Source organism: Camelus ferus, chromosome 26 (genome assembly GCF_009834535.1).
Source record: "Camelus ferus isolate YT-003-E chromosome 26, BCGSAC_Cfer_1.0, whole genome shotgun sequence".
NCBI lineage: Eukaryota > Metazoa > Chordata > Mammalia > Artiodactyla > Camelidae > Camelus > Camelus ferus.
Window position 1 is genome coordinate 16,759,775 of NC_045721.1, and position 26,704 is coordinate 16,786,478.

A 26,704-nucleotide genomic window follows, 5' to 3' on the forward strand; every position below is an offset into this window, starting at 1 on the left:
TTTGAGTGCAAGAGACAATTTAGGAAGAACTGCAGGAGAGGCAGAATTGTATGGCACCAGGAGTGTCTATTTGTAGCTTAGGTGGGTGGCATCTCTCCTGAGATGTGGGAAGAGAATATTTTAAGGAGAGGAATCAGGGGGAAGTTTCTGCCTGATTTCCATTCTTACTGTACGTGAAATATTCACATTTCTGATCCCATATTTAGTGAAATGCCTAGATCTGTACCTAAATACACGAGGGAGCATCACAATTTGATCCATAATAAAAACTGCACTACTTTGGGAGTGGAAGAGTGGCCAGGGTTAGTTACTGTCAAAACATCGTTTAAGTGATTTCTCTTTGTGGAGAAAAAGTAGGTGAAATGATCTTATATCCCAAGAGGTACACAGTCTGTTTATTGAGCTTCTCTGTGGGCGAAAGTTGCCCTGGAGTGTAGAAGAGGAGAAAGTGGTTGGAAGGATGGATAACACGGAGTGGGCATGTTTCCGTGTGCAGAGAGAAGAGGAACTAGCGCAGGGGTGCCCAGTCTAGCCAGGAACGTACACACAGCCCTTGTTGGTCGGTCTTGTCTTTTATGTTACAATAAAACAGAACAACTAGAAACAGTTGTCTTCAGACTATCCACAGACAAGGTTTATAGGTTCACGTAGTAGACTTTCTACGGAGGCTGTTTAAAAATTAGGAAGTCTGTAACTTTCTTAAGGGCAGCAAAAATCTCAGAAAATTACTTTGGGTTGATTAAATCATACAAATGCTGGGGGTTTTAGGTTCTGGGTAAGGGTTGTGAAGTGCTGAAGAGAGGGATTTGTAGTGGGCACTGTCAGTGAGTAGTCTGGAGACTGGACTCCATTAAATTGTAATCAGCTGTTAATCATTCGAAGGCCATATTTAAGTCACTGCTACAGAGGCATCAGACTTACTGCAGCTTCCACTGAAACTAACAATATACAGAGTTCCTGGAAGTAGTTAAACGACGTATACCAACCCTGAGGCGACGGTTCAATTCTAGCTTCATAGCACCACCCCCGTTTTTACGGAAAAAGGTATTAAGATGGCTTAGAAAGATTTAGTATGCACCCAGAAATAAGCAAGATCTACCCACTAATTTTTCACCGTTAAGAATGAAAGTTTTTATAAGTACTGTCTATGGCTATTATAATTTATTAGAAAAATACAGGGTTTTTTGTGTCGTAAATGTCATCTAGAAGCTGTGAATTGGTTATAGCTGAGTAACAAACAGGTTTTCTTTGTAAGATACAATACTCTTTTTTTGACTCACGTTCAGTGATTTTAGAGATCATTAAGCATTCATTTAATATGCAGTTCTTTTAAAAAGCAGGAGTCATTTACATTTCATATTATTTTTTGACAACTTTGTGACAATTTTCTTTGAAAACATAGTTATCTTCCTTGCAATTTAGACATCTTTAGGAAGTACTTTAAATATGTGACCCTATTCAAACCGAACATCAGGCTCTAAATTTCACAAGTTCAGCTCTAGAGATGCTCTCACTCATGTGGATACAAAATGGGAGTATAGTCGGTAGAACACAACATTCTTGGTTATTTCTGTGTATTTTTATTACCCTTTGTGGAATGGAGAGTCTGATACTGTTTCCTTTCTGGATGGAGGGCTACCATGATTAATGGAATGTGTAAGAGTTGTGGCCTCTAAATAAAAACACACAACATTTAAGAGAATTTATGCATTGTGTGATGTGGTGTCCCACCTAACGTCCCGTCTCTGAAGCACCTGAAATGCTTCTGAATATTTAGCTTTGGATCCACGTATTTGAAACTTCAGCTGTGTTCTCAGCACTGTTGTGTGAAGAATGTGCAGTCACGGTGATTGACTGGAATGCTTTACATGAAAGTCTCCCTAATGAAGAAGCATGAACATATTAATATCTGATTTCTACCAGAAAAGTTTGTTTTTCTCTCTTATTTATGGACTTTCAGAAATCTGTACTAAAAATATGTAAGCCTTGGACCTGAGGCCCTTGTCCCTGAAGGCTGAACCTAAGTGAACATTCTTTGTTTTTGCTTTGGAAAATGCACAGAAGAAATCCTAAATTACTGTGTGTTCAAGTGATGTAATCACCTTCTAAAAATCAAAGTGTAGCCTTTGGCTAAAATGGTTTTTGGAGTTTAATTTTCATAAGTTTGAGCACAAGGTAATAATGTACTTTTTAGATTAAATGGTATTAGGATCTTTTTAGAGTTTTTTATGTGTCTGTGTGTGTGTTTTTTTTTCTACCTGAGTGTTTGTTTTGGATAGAGTTACAACCATAATTTTTTGATCATGGCATTTTAAGGTGCTACCTGCGTTCGCAGTTCTTGGTTAAATTATTGTAAGGTTAACAATATCTCCTAGAAAGTAGATTTTTTTTCCTGATCAAAAGAATAACTTAGTAATTTATTCTCGTTAGACTCTCATTCTATTAGCCACGTTTGCAGAATAAATTCAGGGCTTAAGAGGTCTCAGTTATGAATGTGGTCCAGAAAATTTATTCCAGCTGTGTCGTGTCCTGTGTGAAGAACCAGGGTTGGGGTGGGGGGTTGGTTGTGAAGGTGAGCCAGGTGTTTGGGAATCCAGCTGTGAGAGGTAAGTGGGTGGTGGCAGAGGCTGCTGGTCCCGCTGAATGACCGAGATGTCTTGGGGAGGGAACAGCTGCGGTGGTTTGACATGCTGGGCTTTCTCTGCTGGGCTGCAGGGGGTGTCCGGGGCACCAGTGGTGGTGGGAGCAGCTTGGTACCAGCCAGTATTTATGGTCATTTCCAAGTTCTCGTGTTAGGCTTCACATGTTCAGAAGGATTGGTTTACATATCATTGTCATTGTCACTCCACTGTTTTCTTATGCCACAGTGGCTGCTCTGTCTCCCCCGCTGGTTCCTCTCCTCTCCTGTCTTCTCGATCTTGGGGAGCAGCAGGGCTCTGTCCTTGGTTTTCTTGTCTTGTCTCTCTGTGCTCTCTTTGTGGGTGATCTCATTCAGTTTAGTGGTTTTAAATACAGCATTTTCCATATTCTGACAACTCAAATTTACATCTCCAGAGCGGACCTCTCCCACACATCTGACACCCACTGGAAACCATTACTTGGTTAACAAGAAGCACCTCCACCTTAATGTATCCAAAACTGAACTCCAGCCCGTACTACCTCAAATCCGTTCCTCCCTCAGCTCAGTCTTCCTTCTCTTAGCACCTGGCAGCATTGTTTGATGCCTCTCTCCTCCCGCCTCTGCCCCTCCAGTTCATCAGCTGGTCCTGAAATAGATCCACAGTGTCACCCTCCTCACCGCCCCATCATTACCATTTCAGGCTGAGCCACCAGCGTCTCTCGCCCCTACAATCGCAGTGTCTCCTCTAACTGGTCTCCCTCCAGCCTTTGCCGCGGCCGCCTTCTGTTCTCTTCTCCACCCCGGTACCAGAGCAGCCCGCACGCCCCGTTCTCATTTTATTTATAGTAAAATCCAAAGTCCTAAATATCAGCCTTCATCCGTGAGTCAGTCCATCCTGAACTAAAGAAATGATTGAATAAAGACACAAATGGGAGAGAAGAGGCAAGTCTCCCTTACAGGAGAATTCTGAGTGGTTTATGTAACATAACTTTCCACCCCTTAAGTGTGGGCTGTGCAAAGAGATACAAAGGGGTACAGTAGGGAAAGGGGAGAAGGGGGAACGCACTGCGGAGAAACCCGACGAGCACTGCTTCAGCCAAGTGAGTGAGGGTCCACGTCAGCGTCGATGCGATGTGATGAAAATGGCACTTTGCCCCTGTGCTCTTCCCTCCACCCCCCACATGCCGAGCCCCAGTCTAATCATGCAAAAAACATCAGACAAATTCCAGTTAAGGGACCGTCTACGAAATACCTGACCAGTACTTCTCACAACTGTCAAGGTCACGAAAAACAAGACAAATCAGAGAAACTGTAACCATCCGGAGGAGTCTAAGCAGATACGATGACTTGAGTGTAATGTGGCTGTCTTGGCTGGGATCCTGGGACAGAAAAAGGGCATTGGGACTTAAATAGTGGATAACAGTATCAAAATGAGTTCATTAGCTGTGACAGATGTACCCCAGTAATTAACAGTAGGGGACACTGTCCTTGTGACTTTTCTGTAAATCTAAAAGTATTCTAAAATGAAGAGTTTGTTTAAAAAAAGAATCTCCTTTACTGCTCTGCCCTGGCCTGCTCTGCCCTGGCCTGCTGTGCCAAGCCACAGTGGTCTGTCTCAGTGGTTTCTCTAACCAGTGCGTCTCTGCTGAGATGATTTTGAGCTTCGGGGCCTTTTGGCACTGTCTGGAGACCTTTCTAGCTGGGGTTGTGGGGAGAGAGGCCGCAGACTTTCAGTTGGGTGGAGAGCAGGACTAATCCTAATGCCAGGGACGGCTCTCCACCCCCCACCCCTGGCCATGAATTATCTGCCTCAAATGTCAAGGTGCTGAGGTTGAGAAACCCTGGTCCCTTTGAATTTTGGAGTTTCTCTTTCCCACTACACGTTTCTCCCCAGTCTCTTTTTTTCTGCTTTATTTTTCTCCTTAGCACTAACCATCTGATACGCTCTTTGTTTACTTGCTTGTCTCTCACTAGGAAACGGTCCACGAGGATTCGTTGGTAGTTTGGTTCGTTTTTGTGTCCCCAGCTGTAGAACTGTTCTTGACATGTAGTAGGTGCTCATTAAATAGGTGCTGACTGAATCAAATGATGAAGTAAATGAATGATAATGATATGTATGCCAGAATCATTCAGATAGTAGAGAAAATTGAAAATGTAAATGTTCCCCCTGCTGCCTGTTCTCTAGAAGTTCAGCTTACTTTTTATATGTGCAGAATTTTTCAGTTCATTTTTAAGCACATCCATGAATTATGTACATCATTTATCTCCTCTCCCTTTTTTACAAATATAGATGGGATCAGTTTAGTTTTCCCAGTTAATGTATGTGGACATATCAATGTATAGAGAGCTCTCTTACTCTTTTTAATGACTGCATAATGTTCTATATGTAGAATTAAGCAAAACTAATTGCTTGCAGTAGAATCCTGGTGTAATACACTGTTGTAAAGTGGATGGTAGTAACATTGTATTTCCTAAAACAAAAGACAGTGCTTATTTGACATTATCTTTTAACTGTTCTTAAAGGCATTTTTCTTACATTTTATAAATCCTGATTTGTAAATGACTCAGGATTGGGATCTTTGCTTTAAAATGTCTTTAACACCATGTAGTACAGTCTGTCCACAAGCAGGCTCTCAGTACCTGTAGGTTGAATGGAATTGAAGTTTTCACTGGTTTTGATAAAATTACTGGATTGTCACGTAATAACTCAGATTTCCCTGAGTATTAGAACTGTTGACCAAATTCAGAGGTAGTTTTGGGAAAAGATTGTCTTTTTATTTTCTTTAAATACTTTTTGTTGTTCTAGAGGCCAAAGATCTGTCTGATTTCCTGACTTCCTCTGCTGAGAAGACATGACAGTCAAAGAACAAGTCCGGGTGCCCGACTTGAACTTGGTTCAGTGTCAGTTAAGCTTCTGATTGCTTTCAGCCTATCAGATCTTTCCTTTTTTTTCTCTCTCTCTTCTGAAATGACTAATGGGGCAGCGTTGGCAGCAGCTGAGTTAAGATACTGGAAATTAAAGTTGCCATGCTAATTTACCTGGCTGTCCAGTTGAGCATGCCTGGCTATTCGAGCAGCCCTCAGTCTGCTGCTTCTCTCTCCTCTGGGACTCGGTCACATTTCCCGAATTTGAGAAGTCTTTAGCCGGGGGTATCAACGGTGCTGGAATGTTTGTGCAGCTCCACCGATTTACAAGGTAAATTTGTTGGCATTTAGGGGGACAGTTGGTCTGAAAGTAATTGTCCTGCTCCCTGCCAGGCCTCAGCCCAGTGGACTGCCCACCTTCCCGTAGGTTCAGGGCAACCCTTTGTCAAATGTCCTCTTTCCTCCTGCTTTACACCCTCTGACCCCCCTGCAGTGCCCGTCACCTTGCCGATTGATTAGGCCCCCCTGCGTGTGTTAGCTTAGATGATTTAACTGTGTGTTTGTGTGTGTGTGTGTTGTGTTCCAGTGACGGGTTGTTCAGTGCCCCAAAGCCAGTGGACACCCAGCTCTGGTTGTTGGCAGCGGCGGTGAGGGAACAGTGACGTTGCTGAGATTTGTTTCAGGGCTAAGAGAGGGAAAGTTCTGTTTTACACCAAACTGTTGGTTTTCCTTTTGTAAGCTGACTTTTTTTTGGCGTAGGTTGGTGGTTCAGAAGTGACCTCAACATCAAACTTGATGATATAATTATTTTAATACCTTTAAATAGTTATATAGTGCTCAATGAGAGAGTAAACCCTTACATTATGTAGGGAGTGAACTTAATCATTTTTATAAAGAAATAATATAATTTCGGGATAAATTTTGAAGTAAGATTACAATCTGTCGTTATGGGAGGTCAGATAAAACCACTGTTGAGAGATTTTTTTTTTTTTCTTGGTTGTTCTGAATCAGCTTCCCATGCTCAGCATACTGTGGTAGCCTAAAGTCTGTAAGCTTTTGAGCACTTAATTTATTGTGTACAAAAAAATGTAAGCGATGTTCATCTACCTTTTCAGCAGTCACTTATATATGCCTTGAAGATTGAAGTTTAATACTATTTAGTTATTACAGCTGATGCTCATTATGATTCTTTAAGTCATTAAAATAAAAAAAGATTGTCTTAAGCTTAGTAGTTCTAGCAATACTAGTGTTGATACTTGAGTTGAAAAACAGAAGAAATCAAAACCGTTGCATTTATCCATATTCTGTGTAGATGGAAAATACTATATTAAAATGTAAGGTCTGAAACAAACCTTAAGAAAAAATGTACACCTTTTGTTTGCTTATTTCTCCAAAGTAAGGATTCTTATTTTCCTCTGTTGCAGGATCGAGAAAGTTAAGCGATGGGGAGGCATGTGGCCTTGCTCCTGCTCCTGCTCCTCCAGCATTTTGGAGACAGCGATGGAAGCCAAACACTTGAACAGACGCCTGTACAGTTTACACACTTCCAGTACAACGTCACGGTGCATGAAAACTCTGCAGCTAAAACCTATGTGGGGCATCCCGTGAAGATGGGTATTTACATTACAAACCCATCGTGGGAGTTAAGGTACAAAATTGTCTCGGGAGACAATGAAAACCTATTCAAAGCTGAAGAGTACATTCTTGGAGACTTTTGCTTCCTGAGAATAAGGACCAAAGGAGGAAATACAGCTATTCTGAATAGAGAAGTGAAAGATCATTACACGTTGATAGTCAAAGCAGTTGAGAAGAATACTAATGCTGAAGCACGAACGAAGGTCAGGGTGCAGGTGCTGGATACAAATGACTTGAGGCCGTTATTCTCCCCCACCTCCTACAGTGTTTCTTTGCCCGAAAACACAGCCATAAGGACCAGCATCGCGAGAGTCAGCGCCACGGACGCCGACATAGGAACCAATGGAGAGTTTTACTACAGTTTTAAAGACCGAACAGACATGTTTGCCATCCACCCCACCAGTGGCGCTGTCGTTTTGACTGGCAGGCTCGATTACACAGAGACCAAGCTGTATGAGATGGAAATTCTTGCCGTGGACCGTGGCATGAAGTTGTACGGGAGCAGCGGCATCAGCAGCATGGCCAGGCTCACGGTGCACGTCGAGCAGGCCAACGAGTGTGCGCCTGTCATAACAGCGGTGACTTTGTCGCCGTCAGAGCTGGACAGGGACCCGACGTATGCCATCGTAACCGTGGAGGACTGCGATCAGGGTGCCAATGGGGAGGTCGCTTCTTTAAGCATTGTGGCAGGAGACCCCCTTCAGCAGTTTAGAACAGTCAGGGCCTCTCCCGGGAGTAAAGAGTATAAACTCAAAGCAGTTGGTGGCATTGATTGGGACAGTCATCCTTTTGGTTACAACCTGACACTACAGGCGAAGGATAAAGGAACGCCTCCCCAGTTCTCTTCTGTAAAAGTCATTCATGTGACTTCCCCACACTTCAAAGCTGGGCCAGTCAAGTTTGAAAAGGAGGTTTACAGGGCAGAAATAAGTGAATTTGCTCCTTCCAACACACCTGTGGTCATGGTCAAAGCCGTACCTAGCTATCCTCATTTGAAGTATGTTTTTAAAAGTGCACCTGGAAAAGCTAAATTCAGTTTAAACCACAACACTGGTCTCATTTCCATTTTAGAACCAGTTAAAAGGCAGCAGGCATCCCAGTTTGAACTCGAAGTAACAACAAGTGACAGAAGAGCTTCGACCAGAGTCTTGGTTAAAGTCTTGAGTGCAAACAGCAATCCCCCTGAATTTACCCAGACAGCCTACAAAGCATCTTTTGACGAGAACGTGCCCATCGGCACTACTGTTCTGAGCGTGAGTGCTGTTGACCCTGACGAGGGGGAGAATGGGTATGTGACCTACAGTATTGCAAATTTAAATCATGTGCCATTTGTGATTAACCATTTCACTGGTGCTGTGAGTACCTCGGAAAACTTGGACTACGAGCTGATGCCGCGGGTGTATACCCTGAGGATTCGGGCGTCGGACTGGGGCTTGCCATACCGCCGGGAGGTGGAAGTCCTTGCTACAGTTACTCTCAATAACTTGAATGACAACACACCCTTGTTTGAGAAGATAAATTGTGAAGGAACAATTCCCAGGGATCTAGGCGTAGGGGAGCAAATAGCCACTGTCTCTGCTATTGATGCTGACGAACTTCAGTTGGTGCGATATCAGATGGAAGCCGGGAACGAGCTGGATTTGTTTAGCTTAAACCCCAGCTCTGGGGTGTTGTCATTAAAGCAGTCGCTGATGGACGGCTTGGGTGCAAAGGTGTCGTTTCACAGCCTGAGAATCACAGCCACGGACGGAGAGAATTTCGCCACGCCACTGTACATCAACCTCACTGTGGCTGCCCTCCGCAAGCCAGTACACTTGCAGTGCGAAGAGACTGGCGTGGCCAAGATGCTGGCGGAGAAACTCCTGCAGGCAAACAGATTACACAGGCAGGGAGAGGCCGAGGATGTTTTCTTTGACTCTCACTCGGTCAATGCTCATGCACCGCAGTTTCGAAGCACTCTTCCAGCTGGTATTGAGGTGAAGGAAAACCATCCTGTGGGTTCCAGCATCATTTTCATGAATGCCACTGACCTTGACACTGGCTTCAATGGAAAACTGGTCTATGCCATCTCTGGAGGAAATGAGGATAGTTGCTTCATTATTGACATGGAAACTGGAATGCTCAAGATTTTATCTCCGCTTGACCGTGAAACGACAGACAAATACACCCTGAATGTTACAGCGTCAGACCTTGGTCTGCCGCAGAAGGCTGCCTGGCGTCTTCTGGAGGTCAGAGTTCTGGATGCCAACGATAATCCACCTGAGTTTTTAAAGGAGAGCTATTTTGTTGAAGTGAGTGAAGACAAAGAGATAAACAGTGAAATCATCCAGGTTGAAGCCACAGATAAAGATCTGGGGCCAAATGGACATGTGACGTACTCTATTCTCACAGACACAGATAAGTTTTCAATTGACAGCGTGACTGGAGTGGTGAAAATAGTGAACCCTTTGGATCGTGAGGAGCAGCATGTGCATTACTTAAAGATTGAAGCCAGGGATCAAGCCAGCGAAGAGCCCCAGCTGTTCTCCACGGTGCTTCTGAAAGTATCATTAGAGGACGTTAATGACAACCCACCCAAGTTCATTCCCCCTAATTACCGCGTGAAAGTTCGCGAGGACCTTCCGGAAGGAACCATCATCATGTGGTTAGAGGCCTATGATCCTGATTTAGGTCAGTCTAGTCAAGTGAGATACAGTCTCATGGACCACGGAGAAGGAAGCTTTGATGTGGATAAGCTCAGTGGAGCGGTTAGAATTGTACAGCAGTTGGACTTTGAGAAGAAGCAAGTATATAATCTCACTGTGAGGGCCAAAGACAAAGGGAAACCCATTTCTCTGTCCTCTACTTGCTACATTGAGGTTGAGGTCATTGATGTGAATGAGAACTTACACCCGCCGGTGTTCCCCAGCTTTGTGGAAAGGGGTGTCGTGAAAGAAAACGTCCCTGTTGGTTCATCGGTCTTGAAGGTGTCAGCTCACGATGAGGACTCGGGAAGAGACGGGGAGATCCACTATTCCATTCGAGATGGTTCTGGTGTTGGTGTTTTCAAAATAGATGAAGAAACAGGTAAATATGTTCTTACTCTGGTTTGCTTTTCCCTCCCTTTTCTCTAGAGGAAATATGCCCTGTGGTATAGCTCCATCACAGCTCCCCACTGGACTCTGTGAGGGCTCACTGTAGAAGTGCGTGTTTTTGTGTAGGGAGCCATGAGGGGGATCCAAAGAAACCTAAATGAGTTGGCATAAAATGAGTTAAAAAAAAAAAAACAGAAAGATTGAAACCATACCACTGATACTGATCTCCAAGTACTCTGTGTTATCAGGAGAATCATTGTGGTTTTGCTGTCACTCTGAGAGGCCCTTCCAAAGGTTTTCAGCCTAGTAAGACTGCAGACTTGGAAGATCACGGCCACTACCTAGCATGCCATTCAGACGGTGTTGCACACCAGTTCTTAACACTGACTTGCTCCGTCTATACGATGGGGGCGCTCAAAATTACTGTAAATCTTATTCGGGGATAAAGTGAAATAGCAGGTGTTAGAGTTATTAACGTCTTTTGGAAATGGTAGCAATGCTTTGGCACGATATTCTACCCCCTAGAATGAGGTCTGAAAACCAGAGCATCCAGGACAGCCAACTCGTGCTAGAGGGTGTATTTTCTGTTTTGCACATTGTACATCCCTCTACTTCAGTTGCTTTTCGCAAATTTCGTAATTATATGTCAGTCTCCCCGACGGGGTGTGAGCATTATTATTAGTTGGCCAAGAGCTACCGTAACAAGGTTAAGCCACAGATGGGGCAGCTTAAACAGCAGAAATTTATTTTCTCACAATTCTGGAGGCTAGACATCAAAGGTCACGGTGTCGGCAGAGTCGGCTTCCGAGGCCACTCTCCTTGGCTTGTAGGTGGCTGTGTTCTCCCTGTGACGTCACATGCTCTCCCCTCCGTGCGTCTGAGTCCTGATCGCTTCCTATAAGGATACCAGTTGCGGGGACCAGCCTCTAATGACCTCTTTTAAGGCCCTGTCTCCAAGTACAGTCATGTTTGGAGGTACTGGGGACTTAAGACTTAAGCACATGAACCTTGGAGGACACAGTTCAGCCCAAAACCGCCCTTAAGGACAGGCTTTTAGCTCATGTATTTTCTTTCCTCAGCACCTGGCAAAAAGTGCCTGGCATATAGAAGCTGCTCGTTAAATGGTAGAAGAGTGCATGAGTAAATGAATGATGATTTTGGCTTTGAATGTCCTGCCTTCTGAGAATGGTAGTGGAAATAGAAGGAAACGGGGTAATCCCAGCCCTGATCAGCCACGAATGGGGTTCAGTGTGTTTATTGACCTCACTGATGTTTCCTTTATGAATATGCCCATTCTAAAAGGAGTGTTTTTATTATTACAGTAAACCTTGAAGTTTTTATTCAGTAATACCACAAATGAGTTCTTCCATCAGTGCCCACCCCGGTACCCACGCCTTCCTCTTAATAGGTGTATAGCACATAAGAAATATAACTGTTGTCCTAGAAATAAGTTATTTTAAAGGCTATAAATTTTTAATGTGGTTTTGTTTATGCAAGGGATTCTTTTTCTAGTGAATGATACACCTCTAGCATGTGCTGCAGATCTGCAGATTAAATACCTCATCTAAAATACCTATAATAGTTTAATTCAAGAGAAAGTAGCATTACCAGGAGCAGTTAGTAATCAGTCATCTGAAGAGCAGAGTGGATCTTGTGACACTTTGCAGTCTGAATTAGTTTTCAGGTGCAATGGCGGTGTAGAAAAACACCCAGAATTTAGTAACTGAAGCTGAAACCATGAAGTGTTTTTATGAATTTCTTAAGGACAATTTTTCCTACTTTTTTTTTTTTCCAAGGTGGACTTTGAAAGCCTGTAAGTTCAGACAGAAAATAAGAACAAAATCTTAATTTACATTTCCTTGGTGACTTCAGTTATATGAGCACTGCCTTTTGGTTTTTTTTTTTTTTCTTTTAAGTGGGAAGAGTATTTTTATTGTTGCATTTTAAAGACCCATTTAGAAACTAGTATTTTGTCTATGAATTTAGAAGACTGGGATATTCTTACCACCGGGTACAAGGGCGGGGGAGACACGCAGCCAACATCTGAGCAAGGCAGCGTCCTGAAATAATCTGTAGTCGTTTTCAGGCTGGATGGCAGTGCCAGACTTTCCCAGTGGTAACTTAGTAAGAGGCCAGGGGATGAGTTGGGATTATGGGCCGTGGGATTGCTAAGTGTATAATAAACTGTCATGCATTGGTATAAAGACTAAGATTTAAAGGTGAGAGAAAAATTGGAAATTTCCAGGTCATCTATTCTGTATTCCTTGCTTTACAGAGAACATGTAGTATACAGCAGACTTATGTTTATATGCTTTTCGAAGTCAAATAAAGGTGAATATTATATATTATATATATAATAATATTTACGCATTGACCTGGTATACGTTGTAAAGTATCTTCTTTTTGGCAGTAGAATTATCAGCCCAGGTAATTATTTAGAGAGATCCCTGACACGACGCCTGGTGTCATAGTGTAGAATTCCTTTATGGAAAGTCTATGTTTTGTGCAGTAGAAATACTAAAATTAGATATGCTGATTTCTCATGTGGGGTTTGTCTACCTGACTTTTAGGGCAGGTTGAAAGTGTGGAGAGGTGCCCGTCAGATGAAGAAAGGTAGGGGCGGTTCAGGAACGCCAGTGGGGACCCCGCAGGACGCAGCAGGACAACTCTGGGGTCAATTGGAGTTGCCTTCTGGCCCAGGTCAGGTTCATTAGCACCTTTCTAGAACTTCAGTGTCTGCTCCTTGCCCATTTCTCCTGAGCTCTCAGTCTCTCCTCTCGTGATACATTTGATATCAGGCTGATGGATCTGGGCCTGTGCAGAACTGCTTTGGCAAGAACCTGCCCCCTGTAGTTGTCTGTGTGCTTCTTGCCTTTGACGTAACTTTAAGCAATATGGTGTTAGTCGAATAAAATAACCAGGGTTTTGTGGTGTTACCTACTTCAGCATTGTCACATACGTGTATCACTTGTGTACTTCTCACACGACAGGGGACGTATTCAGCTGTCTGAGTTTAGTCCTTACTATGTTTAAGACATTCCCTTTAAAAAAAATCTGCTTAAAGTTGAAACATCTCCTGCCAAGTTGTTTTTTTAGAAACAGAAACTCTGTGGACTGCCTAAAATACACAGTCGAATGAACAGCCCTGGCAGCTCTGGATTTTGTGCATATTTTGCTAATTGGCTTTGCAGGGAGGTAACACGTACTAGCAGCGTGGGGGCGACAGTCATTTGACTCATCTGATAATCTCGCACTGTGTCACATGCTCTTCCTGGAGAGGCTTCTGGGTGTTAGTGAACTGTTCTGACAGATCCAAGCCCACATGATTGCTTGTCCATTTGAGGTTTGGAAGGGTCGAGTGGTAGGCAGAACATTATTTGGAAAGTCTGCCTTGTTAGAGAGCCAATCTCCAGCGTCTAATTAAGATCCTCCCCCTTTTTGTCCCTTAAAATCTACAGTAAGGAATGTAAAGCAGGTTTGAGGAAATGTTGGTGGAGTATCTTTGACGCATGTGTAACTTCACATTTAGGCTTTTATTTGCCTGACTTTATAGTCCTCAGTATTCACCCCACTCTCACCTCTAGTATGTTCCTGGTTGCTTCGTTGTAAGCTTCCAAGTTCAGCGGAATAGAATCCTGGGCCTTCCTCCTGGAGATTGGTGGAATAAATTCAACTTAGCGTTCTTGGCTGACAGGGACCCATCACTTAATTATTACTTGAACACCAATAAAACGTTGCAACTTTTTGCTCAATTTTAAAACTAAGGTTAATTTTTAAGACTAGCAAAATGTTTAGCCAAAAGATTTTTTTTTTTTTTAATTGTCAGCAAGCCCTCGTGTTGAAGCAGTGTTGAGTTGAGGTCTGTTTCACCCATGTCTGTATGGTAATGAGATACCTTTTAGGTATGTTTTTCCGTTCTGTCTAGAGTACCCTGGTTCAGCCTGGCTGTGAGTACAGCGCAGCCCAGTAAGAGTGTTTTCCCCTTCTGATTCTACGTATTTGGGGAGACCACATTTTTCGCTAAGATAAGAGCAAATTTCTAAACTTATTAGTGCTGTGTTACTCCTAGAATCCCAATCGTGGCTTCAGGACTGAAATTTGCATTTTGATGAAAAGACTTAGAATGAGCTAGTAAGGAAGTACAGCTGTTGCGACAAGATAAATCACTGTTGATGAAATATGGGAGGGAAAATGAGGGCGACATTTTTCTTCAGAGAACCTGGCTGCATTCTCACTACGGGGGAGCGTTTTTGCTCCATCCCTGGATTACCCGTTTGGAGACTGGCTCCTGGCCTGCCTTGCTTAGGGGACACAGGAGGGACGTGTTTGGTAGTCGGAACAGAAGGGAACTCGAGCCCAGGCTAACCTTATTGTTGACTTCAGGGAGAGAGAAAATGTTTCTGGGGATTCTGTCTGGCTTGGCAGGACTCTGAGTATTTTAATTATCCACTCAAGCTTGAAGAACCTTTTCGCATCTTAAAGTAGAATATTCTGCATAGGACCTGTGTTTTTTCCTAGGCTACTTCTCTCATGACAGAAGTAGAACATAGAGGAAGGATATCCATGGGTCCAAGTGTGACCCAAAACTCTGTAAGAGTGGCTGGGAGCTGGGCGGTGGTTAGCGGTGTGGTCTGCTGTGGTGGGGCCAGTTACCTCTCTCGGAGCTGGGTCTAGAATTCCTGGCAGTAGGAACTTAAATAGATACTGGTGGGAGGCCCGTTAGGGAGTTAAGAAATTTGCTGGTGAAAGGGCTTTTGTGTTGCCCTCCCCTCCCTTAAGTAGCCACAGCTGCTGTCCTTTACTTTTTGTTCTCCTCCTAAGAAAGTTGAAGAGAAAAGAAGCTGATTTCCTAGCCCCAGTGAGATTGAAAATCAGGCTTTGGCAGAAATTGTATTACGATCATGTGCTGTCGCTACGTTTGGGAGTAAAAATCTGCCCGTGTGTGTGTGTGTGTGTGTGTATCTGAGTCAGGGCAGGGAGGGCACAGTGATCGTTTCTGCTGGGGAGAGTATCCTCCTTTGAAGCAGGAGGATTCTAGGTGAAAATCAGGTCTCATTAGAAATCGTAAGGAAATTCTATTTTGTTTTAAGGGAAAACAGAGGATCAGCTCTTCTTTAGTTATTTGTATGATGTTTATCAAGTTGATGCTCTAAGTACTGAGTGAATATGGTTGGAGGAGAAGTCGGGATATAAAGCCCTGTGGACTGTGAGTCCGGGTGGTATCCTGTGGAGAAACTGTGTGGGGCCCTTACTTGCATGGTCATCCTGGATGAGGTTTAATGGCCAGAACCTGGAGGGGATGGGGTGAAAACCACTTGAAGTCTGGTCTCTGGCTGGGTGCTTTCAGTGATGATGGCGGTAATGACCTTGGGCATCACTGTATCATAATAAACCACAGGTACTGATCAAGTGTCACAACCAGGTGCTGTTCTGAGCACTCTATATTTATTTAATCCTCACGGCTACCAGATTAATGTTATCCCTGTGTTACCCATGAGGAAACATTCACAGGTTATAACTTACCTGAGACCACCTGAGTATTGAGTGGCAGAACCAGGGAGCCTGTGCATGGAGACCCTGCATTTGACTGTCTCTGACTCAAGAATGGTCTTGTGATGGTGTATGGGAGCCCATTTAAAAGCTACTAGTAGAGTGGGATTCTGGGCCAAATTAGGTTTGGCTGAACTGGGCTGGATGCTTCAATCCTAGATTTGAGGCTTGGTCTTGAAGGAGTATTGACTCTAAGACTCTTCTTTTTTTTTTTTTTTTTCCTCAGAATGATGAATTGCTCTTTAGCACATTTAGTAGGGCAGGATTTTAACGTTATAAAGTGGTGGCATTTAAGCAAAGATTATTCCACTGAAGTGATGAGCAGTGGGTGAGTCATGCTGAGTATAGATAGTGAGCTTTGCTGTCTAGTGGAGATGGACAGGTGCCTTACCTGCATTTACAGTTGTGAAAATTGGCCTTCTCATGAATAAAAATGCTGCTTGTCTGAACTGTGCTGGATATTTAAAAAAAATTTTTTTTCTTTAATGGAGGTACTGGGGATTGAACCCAGGACCTCATGCATGCTAAGCACACACTCTGCCACTGAGCTGTGCTGGGTATTAATCAGAACCTTTCTCATGGAAACATTGTTTTAGATGGTTGTGAGGGTCCTGGCTAACCTTTAAAACCAATTTAAACCACACAGTAGCTGAAGTCGTTGTCTTGCATTGTCCTCCTTGACGCCTTGGCTTCAGCCATTGTCCTCGCCACCATGTGGTGTGTGGCATGAAGTCCTGGTGAACCCGTTCTCTTTCTAAGCCCTCTTGGCAAGGAACCTTCATTATGTTCTAAGAGTGTTGAAGAGCTGAGTGTTCATAACTGGATGAGCAGCCTATGTGTATAGAGATTTAATGCCCAGTGAACATCTGGTTTTTTCTTTCCATCTTGTCTGCCTTGCCTAATTGTGAAAATTGAGTAGATCTCAAAACTTTTAGTTGTTTGTCCATGTTGGTTTTTTTTTTTTTAAACATTTAGTTCCTATTGTTTTGACTTTAAGGATTACTTTAGTTCATAAGGCTGGGTTTGTCAAATTTTTATTATCTATTAGTTTGTATTTTGTGTACTGCTTTCCTTTGCAGCTCCCTTAAAGACACTTAGTTTTCTTAAAAACCAAACCATGTTGTTTGTCAATAGTGCATGTCACCGTACAGGACATAATGGATGAAGCACAATCTTTCGTGTCTGTTACTGGGAACAAATGGACTTGGAAAGATTGCTATTCAAGGGCACATGGCTGTACTTGTTAAACTGGCAGTGATCCAGTTTAACAGCAGTGATAAAAGTCTAGGAAACTGTTCACAAGGGCCAGTCTTATCAGTTAACTTGCCTTGGCAGTTAAAGTATGCCATCTCCCCTTGGAGCATCTGCTGTTGTATTGGACCTGTTTCATTGCTAGGCCTCCAAGTGGCCGAGTAAACTGACCTATTGAAAGAGATTCTTTAGAGGTGAATATTTATTTTATGCTGAGGAAAGTCTACCAAATGTAGTCTTTTTCGTTTTAACCTAGAAATCACTTTGCTGTATATTTGTACACATGTGTAAAGAGATTCAAGAGAACCTGTCATCGAAGGCTATTTCCAAGTGAAATAATAACCTCCAGTGCTTTTGCAAACCTGTGTCATCGGGTGTCCCTATCTCCCCATTAAGGTGTACAAGACAAACGATTATAATAAAATAATAAACAGTCTATCCATTTTTAACTTAAGCAAGCCTCTGGGCCAGAGTTTGATATTTAGTATTGCCATATTACCGTGGAAATCCTCGCTAGGTCAACTCCTAGTATGCCTTTATTTATGAAGGTAAAATAATGTCAGAAAACTCAGGCTTCTAATACTAAAGTTAACTTTCTTGACAGATTGGATTTTTATTTAAATGGCCTTCAAAATAAGAGCATATGGGATTTAATAAATGGTTTTAGTTTTATAAATAGTCCCCTATTCAGAACAAAAGAAAGAATTTGAAGAATAATGCCTATTTTTAAGGCTACTGTTTATTGTAAAAGGAGCAGTAAATAACTTTGTAGTGAAAGATGAAATGAATGTGTAGCCACATTTTCTGGTCTGTGATTTACAGGTATTGATATTCACATCACTTCTAGTCAGTATGTTTTGTCACTTTTTGTTAAGAGTGATTCTGGAATCTTTCATGAAGTAATATGTTTTCTTTATCACAAGTTGAAGGTATTTTGTTAGTTGAAAAGAGCTTATTGGAAAAGGATTTTAGATTTCAATTAACTTCTAAAATATTTTAAGGCAGTTTCACCGTAAATTCTTAGTTAAAAGATTCTCTAAAATCCATTTGCTTTTAGCTCTTTATTAGCTGTTTTACTTGCCTGTTTACTCTGAAAGCTGCTTGACATCAAGCTGTCTTAAACATCTTTATCCTGTCATAAGTGCTTGGCACACAGCTGGTAGTCAGTAAATCAGTAAATACCTGTTCAGTGATGGTCATCTTTTGGTAAACTCAGTAAATGTTTGTCAGATAACATTGTTCTTCTTCTGATTTGTTCCTCAGCTGAAGATGTTTGCATTTTTAAGTGAAAAAAGATGAGCTTCCCATATAAATACCAAGTTAGTTCACAGGTTGAGGCATCAGAATTTAAATCCATTACTGTTAAAGGATAGATAAATAATTTTTTTAAAGAAGTATTTTCTCTTAATAGAGGGATGACCTCATGAAGATGAAGCTGATAAGGAAAGCATGAATGTGAATATTATTCGTGTTTGGTTTTAATTAGCTCAGTGTTGTTGATTTTAGAAAGAATTCAAACTAAGGATCACATCTACAGAATATAAAGTTTTTGATTTAAGGCCCATGATTTTTTTAAATAATGTGTTTTACATAGAGTTTAAAGAATTATTTGACCATATTAAAAAAGAAAGACAACTTTTGTCATTTTATTTCCACCAGGATAGGCACTGTATGAGAGCGGGGACTTAGCTTTGCTCCTCCTTATATTGCTGGTGCCGACAACTGTGCCCGGCTTGTAGTGGACACACAGCAAACACTTAATGGATGAGTACAGCCTGAGCTTGAAATAGATTATTATAAAATATTAAAAGGAAACACACATCTAAGTAACCATTATTGGGAAAGATCTTTTGAATTTGTTGCTCTGGGAATACAGAGAGAAAATTCTAGTTGGTAGAAAGGTGTCACATGTGCTGTAGGTCTGCCTGTTCTTTTAATGCAGTTAAAGCTGTGATCTTCCACTTAAAATGCACCCCGTTCCTATATCTCAGAAATAGCTAAAAACAAAAAATTAGAAAAACAGCCACAACAGAACTTCAGTAGCAAGGCAGATTCCTCGTTTCTGTTTTGCCTTCTCTAGAAGCCAACTTCATTTGTCAGATTGAGTACCAACACCTAGAATTAGAAATCCTAAATTCTGTGGCTTTCTAGGTGAACATGCCTTACAGATTGTTGTTTTCTTCGGCTACAGAATAATATTGCCTGTATCATCCTCTGAATTGAAAAATATTTCTTCTGTTTTAGGTTCAAAAGATGCATATCCATTTATATTGTACATTTTTGGTGAAAAATTTGAACTCTTGAAAGACTTTCAGATTAGTAGAGTCTATTTTTATATTCCAGTATCATTGATGAATTTCCTAAAGCTTAAAAGAAGTTATTCCAGCAATTCATAGAGTATTTTTGAACGTGTCAGTTTCCTGCAATACATTGATCGCATTGTCTTTTAAAAACTGTTGTATATTGTAAATCTCTTGGTTATTTCTGTTAATAGAGTGCTTTTTACTTATAAGCGAACTTTTCCTTTAAAGCCTGGTTGAATTAAGGAGAAATTCAACGACCAGACTGTTTTAAGAAGAAGAATAAATGTAAAAACTGAAAACACTTTCTCATTTAAGTGACTGCATCTAAATTAAAAAAAAAAAATTAACTCTCATTTGCTTTTTGTCTACTTTTCTTGCTTACTTAGGGTGTCTGATTCTAAACTTGTCATCCATATGAATAGACAACAAAAGCTAATTCAGTGAACTGTTTTTCTGATTTATAAGTAACAGCTTTAGGATGATTAAGGGAAGGGCAAAAAACCTTTGTGAAGTGTTTGGATGGAGATCTGTTCATAGGAGGCACATTGAGTGCTGGGAACAGTTGAGAGTTCTACGAAGTAGAGAGAGAGTGTCTAGGGAGAATTCACTGGAGTAAATGCAGACGGAGTCAAAGATGGATTGAAACTTCCATTATCTTTGGGCTGTTTTGAAATACTGTGAAGGAAATCAGAGAACTGTGTGTTATTTAACCTTTTGCTGGGAAATAACCCACTCTAAAACTTGGTGTCTTCCAACAGCCGCCATTTATTTAGGTTGTAATTCTGTGAGTCGGCGGTTGGGGTGAACTCAGCTGGGTGTGTGCTGGCTTCAGCTGGGCTCACTTACGTGCTGGGTCATCTGCTGTCAGCACGGTGGCTCGGCATCTGGGAGTTGGTGAGATGTTGGCTGGGGGCCGGGACTGCAGGCCCTGTGTCTGTCATCAGCCAGCAGACCAGCCTGAGCTTGTTCACACAATAGGCTCGGGGTTCCAGGAGCTTGAGAACAGCCTCAGCAAGACCCCTTGAGGCCTGGTCTCAGAACTCACACGTCGTCGCTTCTCCCACCTGCTGTTGGTGACTCAACAGGTGGGAAAACAGACTCCACCTCTCTTGATGGGAGGAGTTGCAGAGCATTGCCTTCATTTTTCAGTCTATCACAGAGGCACTTTACCTGATTTTTCCCTTTGAGGAAATTCCTTTTGATTATTAAATGTACGTAAGGATTTAAAGGCATTTGAAAATTGTGAAAATATCTATCTTGAGTGTCTTGAAACATTTCTACCTTATATAGCCAGCTCTATCTACATAAGGTTTTTGATGCTGTTAAAACATTTCGTGGTTTTAAAATACTTTTTCAAGTTATTTTAAGTATGTTTCCATGTAAGCTGGAGCTTGAGCCGGGACACCAGGAGTCTGCATGAGTCTAAAGACACCAAAGCCATAGTCTCTATTCCTTCTCCTTCTCAGTTTCTGTCCCCAAGTTTTCTGATGTTTCTTGCCCCAAGGGACTTGCGAATCCCAATTTTCAAACATCATTTTAGTGCCAAAGGCAGATATTTTGAGTGTTTGCTAAAGGCAGCCAGGAGTTCTTCACAACAGCCTTTGGCTTGTAGGTGTAATTTTTCACACCACTCTTCTTGCTAATTAACTTATCACAAATTATTTCATTCATTGATTGCTTTTCCTTAGAGGGAGACTTGGGGGAAACGGAAAGGGAAGTAGATGGACGATTTGGGGGACGTGAAAATGGAAACCGAAATAGAGAGGAGAAGATAGGAGTGTTCCTTTGCTGACTTTTGACTTTGTGCACTTGGAAATGTATTAAAAATAACTTAAAGATGTGTTCTAATGCCACTTAGTGTAATATTAAAGTTAGCTTGTATTAGAGTTATGGGGCATATATGCGACAGAAGAAACAGGAATATACCCCGTGGTGAGTTGAAACAGAAATCTCTGGATTTGAAACAAACTCTTCAATGTACTGACTGACAACGCACACTGATGTTTCTGTCTGGAAATCCGGGGAGTTAATGTCTTCCTATCCATGGAAGAGGAAACTTGTGGCTGTCTCCTTTAATAGGGTTTTTTTTAGAGAAGATGTAGTTAAACCCTGGTTAGTATTATTTGCCTCAAAGAGGTTAGAAAAACAAGCAAGGAAAAATGGTCATCCTGATCACCCTTAGAGAAGAAAAGAATGACCTCAGTAAAGCATAAATGTTCATTATTTACAGCTGGAGAGGAGTACAGTGATCATTAAATATCAAAATGAATGGTCTTGTTTCTAATAAAATTTTCTCACAGGGTGAAAGTAAGGTTCTATAATGGAAGTTTAGTTTAGGTTTCACTAGAAACCTAGTCTAGAGATGCTGACCTAAAATCTGACATTTTAATAAATCGTGAGTCTTGAATAGAGTATACAGAAGATCATTTTATCTAGGAGAATAACAGCCCTAAGTTTTGGGGATTAGAGGTGAGCCTGCATTAAGACAGGCACCTAATCGGTACAGTCTGTGTAATCAAAACAAATCACAACACAATAGTCCGTGTCCCAGAGTAGACTGTAAAACCGTTTATTAGAAATACTCTGTTGTTTCAGCATTTTATTCCAATGCAAGTGCCCAGATGAAAAAAGTGAGCCTCTATTAACAGCTTATATTTGCACAATTATATACATTCTGTCAGCGTTTACTTTTATTTTTTACTTTTCACGTCTTCAAAGAACAGTTAGTTTACAGGTTACGGCAGCATTACTCAGTAGGACTGTCCATGTATATCATTTTACATATTCTAGTTGCCACACACAAACAAATTAGATAAGTGAAATTAATTTTAATAATATATTTTATTTCATCTAGCATATATTTCAGCCTGTGATCAACGTAAAAGATTAGGAACGAGACCTTTTACTTTTTTTTACTCATGTGAAGTCTTTAGTTGATGTATGTTTCGCACTTAAATCACATCTCCATTTGGACTAGCCCCTCTTCCAGTGCCCATCACCTCAGTGCAGGTCTAGAGATCTGTGTGGAGTTCAATTACTTTAAAGAATATTTAATATTTAATTTAAAGCAAGGCTCAGTCACCCAGTGAGGTGATGGCCCCACGTCGGTTCCTCCATGATTGGTTGGTGCACCCTTGCTGGGAAAGGGCGTTGTGTTTGGTGTTGTGTGGGAGCAGAAACCTTCTTGTGATGGTACTCGGTGAGGATGTTAGAAACCCATTATGCTGGTGTTGCAGAAAATCTCTTTGTCAAAGATGTTAATGACCTACATCCTGGCATGGCTTTTTAAATATTATAGTGAAGCATTTCTTGTGATGCTAAAGCTAGTGTCAAAGCTGGATGAAAACTCATTTTGCAGTCATTTGACGGAGGCTCTCTCTTGCTTTGTGTTAATGGATTGCAGGAAAACAGCCTAACAATTTCAAATTAGAACTTTGTTTTCAATTAAAAATTGTCTAATAATAGCTTTTATAAAATTCTGAGTGAATCAAGTGTCTTTTTTTCAGGATAAACTTCTTATTAAACTAGTCCCATTCACATTGCCCTTTAGGGGTATACTTGGGGTTGGTAGCATAATTCTCCCTTGATTTGACCTATAAGGCATCAATCTTCTTTATATGAATGTATGTAATGTCTTAAGACAGTATTTTACAGAGTGATTTTCCAAAAGATGTGATTAGACCAGGTCTACCATTTCCAAGTGAAACAAACAAGTTCCTGTGGGCTTGCAAAATTGTTAGCCTTTGTGACTCAGAACCTGTATTTTTCAGACTTCTCTTTGGAATTAAGGCAGTGATGAAAACTAGTCCTTCTTCTGTAAACTTGCTCTTGTGTTGCTTCAGTTTTCATTCTTTACAGAGTTAAAAAGGTCACATTTTCAGATTTTGGACTTTTCCATGAAAGTTTCAGGATATGCACGCTGAGATGGGTTTTTTTTTTCAATCACATCCTAGTAAGGACACTTTCCATGGCATATGAATGGACACAGACCTTTGAAACCCACTTTGCCATACGTCTTGCCACTGCCGCCTGGTATCTCACACATCTGCCTGTTTCCTTTGGTCTTCAGCAGTTTCACATCAAAAATTGTGAATGAAACTTAAGTAAATATGTGTATTTTGAGCTGGCTGCTGGCTGGGAGTCTGCTGAAGCAGCTGGAGATTTTTTTTTTTAACCCCTGCCGAGGGAACCATCACTGTGACAGGTAAATAGCATTCCTCAGCAAAGCTTGAATGCTCCTCCGGCCCCCCTTCAGGACTGTAGAATGTCGGGATTGTCTTGCTAGGAGCTCTATTGATTAGGTCACAGCCTGGTCTGCGGAAAACAGAGTTGCCCTGGGGCCACCTCACCATGGGGGATTTGCTAAAGCCCGTGTGAAAGGGCCACATGGGGTCTCCAGATTACCTTGTGAACAGGAATCAGTTCAGGCAGCAGAGTCTTCATTAAGGACCTATTAACTTCTTCAAGCATCTCCTTGGATTGAAAAGCACTTGGGAACAAGGAATAATAAAAGGAAATTGTTGCCAAAGCCACTGAAGGTGCATCTCTGGGGGTGCGTCCGTTCAGTTGTAAATTTATTTCCTGCTTGGAGCTCCTGTTAGCTTTAGAAGTCCCCCTTTCAGATCTCGGAAGGGGAGTTTGAAAATGATTATGTAGTGTTGATTCTTGTCTTTGAAGCTTTGACTGTCCATAGAATTTGGGCAAAGTTGGCAGGGAACTACTTGCATTTTAAAATAAGCTTTATTTACCAATTTAAAAAAGCAGTATGTAACCATTGTAGAGATCTGGGAAATATAGACTGTTAAAAAGAAGAAAAAATAATTTTAAGTTCTACTGTGTAGAGCACCACTGAAATTTTTTCCTGACTTGTATACATACACACACACACACCCCCCCACACCCCCACACCCACCCACACCCGCCCCACAGAGCTCCAAATGCTAGACTTTTTAAAATAAATTTACACTGTACATATGGCTTTGTTGACTTCCTTCTAATATAAATATTCAGAGCCTCTTGTGATTTTTAAATATTCTTAGAGAACATGATTCTTGATAATACGATTTGCCATCACAGAGATAAACAGTACGTGTACATCAATAACGAGTTTTTGAACACTGATTATTTCCTCAGACACGTCCTGTTTCTTGTTGCCCTCGCAAATTCCAGGAGGTGGAATTACTGGGTCAAAGGACATAAAAACTTTAAAACCTTTTTGATACAAAGCAAATTGTTGCATTTTTATCCAGAAATGAAAGCCTCATCAGCAGAGAGAGTTTGAGAGAGTTCGTCTCTCTGCAGTCTTGCTGCCCCATCTGGCTTTAAAAACAAAAACCAAAAAGGTACCAGTATTGTTGATGAAAAAACTTCATTCAGGGAACTATCGTAAGTGATACGGTGATTGTTAATTGTGTGGCTGTACTTTTGGTTGTATGTGTGAAAGTTTTTATTTTGACAAACCAACTTTTTGAGACTGTACTCTTGGATTTAGTTTAGCTTTTTTAGATCTTTGTCCCCAGTGACATGTTAATGCTCATTTCTTCATTTTTTAAAAAAATGAATGTCTCCTATGTGCTAGATAAAGGTCCTGTGGAAAAAAAATAACTCAGAAATGGAGGTGCACTTTTTATTTCACTTGGTTAGATACTGCTTACTCCGTAAAAGCATACGTTTGGTATGAATTTCTAATTTTAGCTGTTGAGGCTTTTCAAATGAAAAATATGATTTTACTATTAAAACCAAGAATACATGTTCTTCTCTCTTCCTCCCATAAGTAGTCTTTGTAAATTAATTCACTGGCCCACTTTCGGTTTATATATACTCAGCAGCATAGTGATTGAATTAAAACAAATTATCTTATTTGTGGGATGATTTGAGAACAGATAATCCAAGATCTGTTATCAGGCAGTAAGCAATTCCTCGTCAGCTGTTAACTCAAATTAAGTACCCAGGAGAGACTATGAAGCAGATAAAAGACATAGGTTTCTATTCAAAGAGATTTGTGTGAAGAACAGTTTTTTAAAAAAAAACCAAAGTGCTGAAGTTTTAAGATGATGACTTAGGCAGTAGATCTAAGAATTAAGTATTGAGAGTAGATTTGCAATTGAGGCAGTTCCACATTTAAACAGATTAGGCCCAGATGTTATGAGGCTAATCCATTGATTTAAATATGCAGATGTGATTTTATTGAGTCCTTGAGGGGTGGAACCCACTTATTTGGAAATCCAGGAGTATTTTATTTTTTGTTAGCTTTCTGTTGCAGTTACAATTGCAGTAACTTGTAAAAACTGCATTTTAGAGTCTTATTTGCCAAGAAAATGATAAAGGTGGGAGGAAGAATGCAGGAAAAGAAATTACTACGTTTTTTTCAGAATTTGGGTGGAGAAGAAAAGTCACAGATCATTATGGAGCACAAACTTTCTACCTTACGCGCCGTTGGGGACTCCTTCTACGGGTGACAGCACCAAATGGATGCGTCTTTAATCATCTGGAAGTAAAAATTCCATTATTTTTCTAAACCAGACAGTGGTTGTCTGTTTGAATGGAACAGTTGGTTGATGACAGCTCTTCAGGGCTTTATTTCCCAACGCTTACTTCCTGTACATATTTGAATTCTAGCTTTGGGGATTGTCACAAGTGAGAGAGTCAAAGAATTTAGGGTAGGGATCTGAGGTTGATTCATTTATTTTAGTAGTTTTTTGGTAACCTTACAATCAGACTGTTTAACTAAGGGAAGATTTCCTTTTAGCAGACTCCCACAACCTGGGTGCTTCAAAGTGGATTCTTACCGACAAATACAGAGGCAAAACTTTGATAAATTACAGAGCAACCTACCGAATGGAGCAGAGAATTCAGGGTCTGCCAGTGTTTTGTTTTTGTTTTTGTTTTTGTTTTTGTTTTTATTAGAATAATGCTTCTTACCTAAACTGAAGGAAGTAAAATGGTCTGTGGCAGAAGTTAACAAAAAGTCTTCACAGCTTTTTAAGTAACCGAATGTACGTTGGCTTTATGGAAGGCAGAGTTGGGTTTTAATCACAAAATCTCATGTATAGAAAGCATTACGCAGGCTGAGTGTTACTGGCTACACAGTTCCTGGCTAAATGCTTCAAACTTAAAGAAAGAAACCTCTGAGTTGTGTTCCAAGGAAAAGTTAACTGGAGTAAAAAGACATTGAATGAGTAATCCTTACCTAAGGGATAGCTGGAGGCACTGAAGCAATCCCAGTCCTGATATTTGCTGGTTGCAAAATCTGCTGTGATTTTAAGAAGATCTTAATGAAGATATTTCCTTTGAAGGAGGAAATTGTAGGGCTTCGTGTGTCTCGTGTTCTTACTGAAAAATAAGGATGTTTGGCTTCCCGGTTATCTTTCCCTCTGTTGCAGTGGGCGTTTAACGCTCTCTGATGG

At 41.1% G+C, this 26,704-nt stretch overlaps 1 protein-coding gene across 3 annotated transcripts in view; it reads left to right on the top strand.

The window, feature by feature from the left end:
• The first annotated feature begins 6,904 nt into the window (after window positions 1-6,904).
• The window catches only part of FAT1 (FAT atypical cadherin 1), a 93,932-nt gene continuing 74,132 nt past the window's right edge, over window positions 6,905-26,704 (top strand). For all 3 annotated transcript variants that reach the window (XR_004315421.1, XM_032468651.1, XM_032468652.1), the window contains exon 1: window positions 6,905-10,186. Coding sequence is in view for 2 of the 3 variants with exons in the window: in XM_032468651.1 (XP_032324542.1) it covers window positions 6,928-10,186 (3,259 nt within the window). In the remaining variant the exon portion in view is untranslated. The remainder of the gene's footprint in view (window positions 10,187-26,704) is intronic.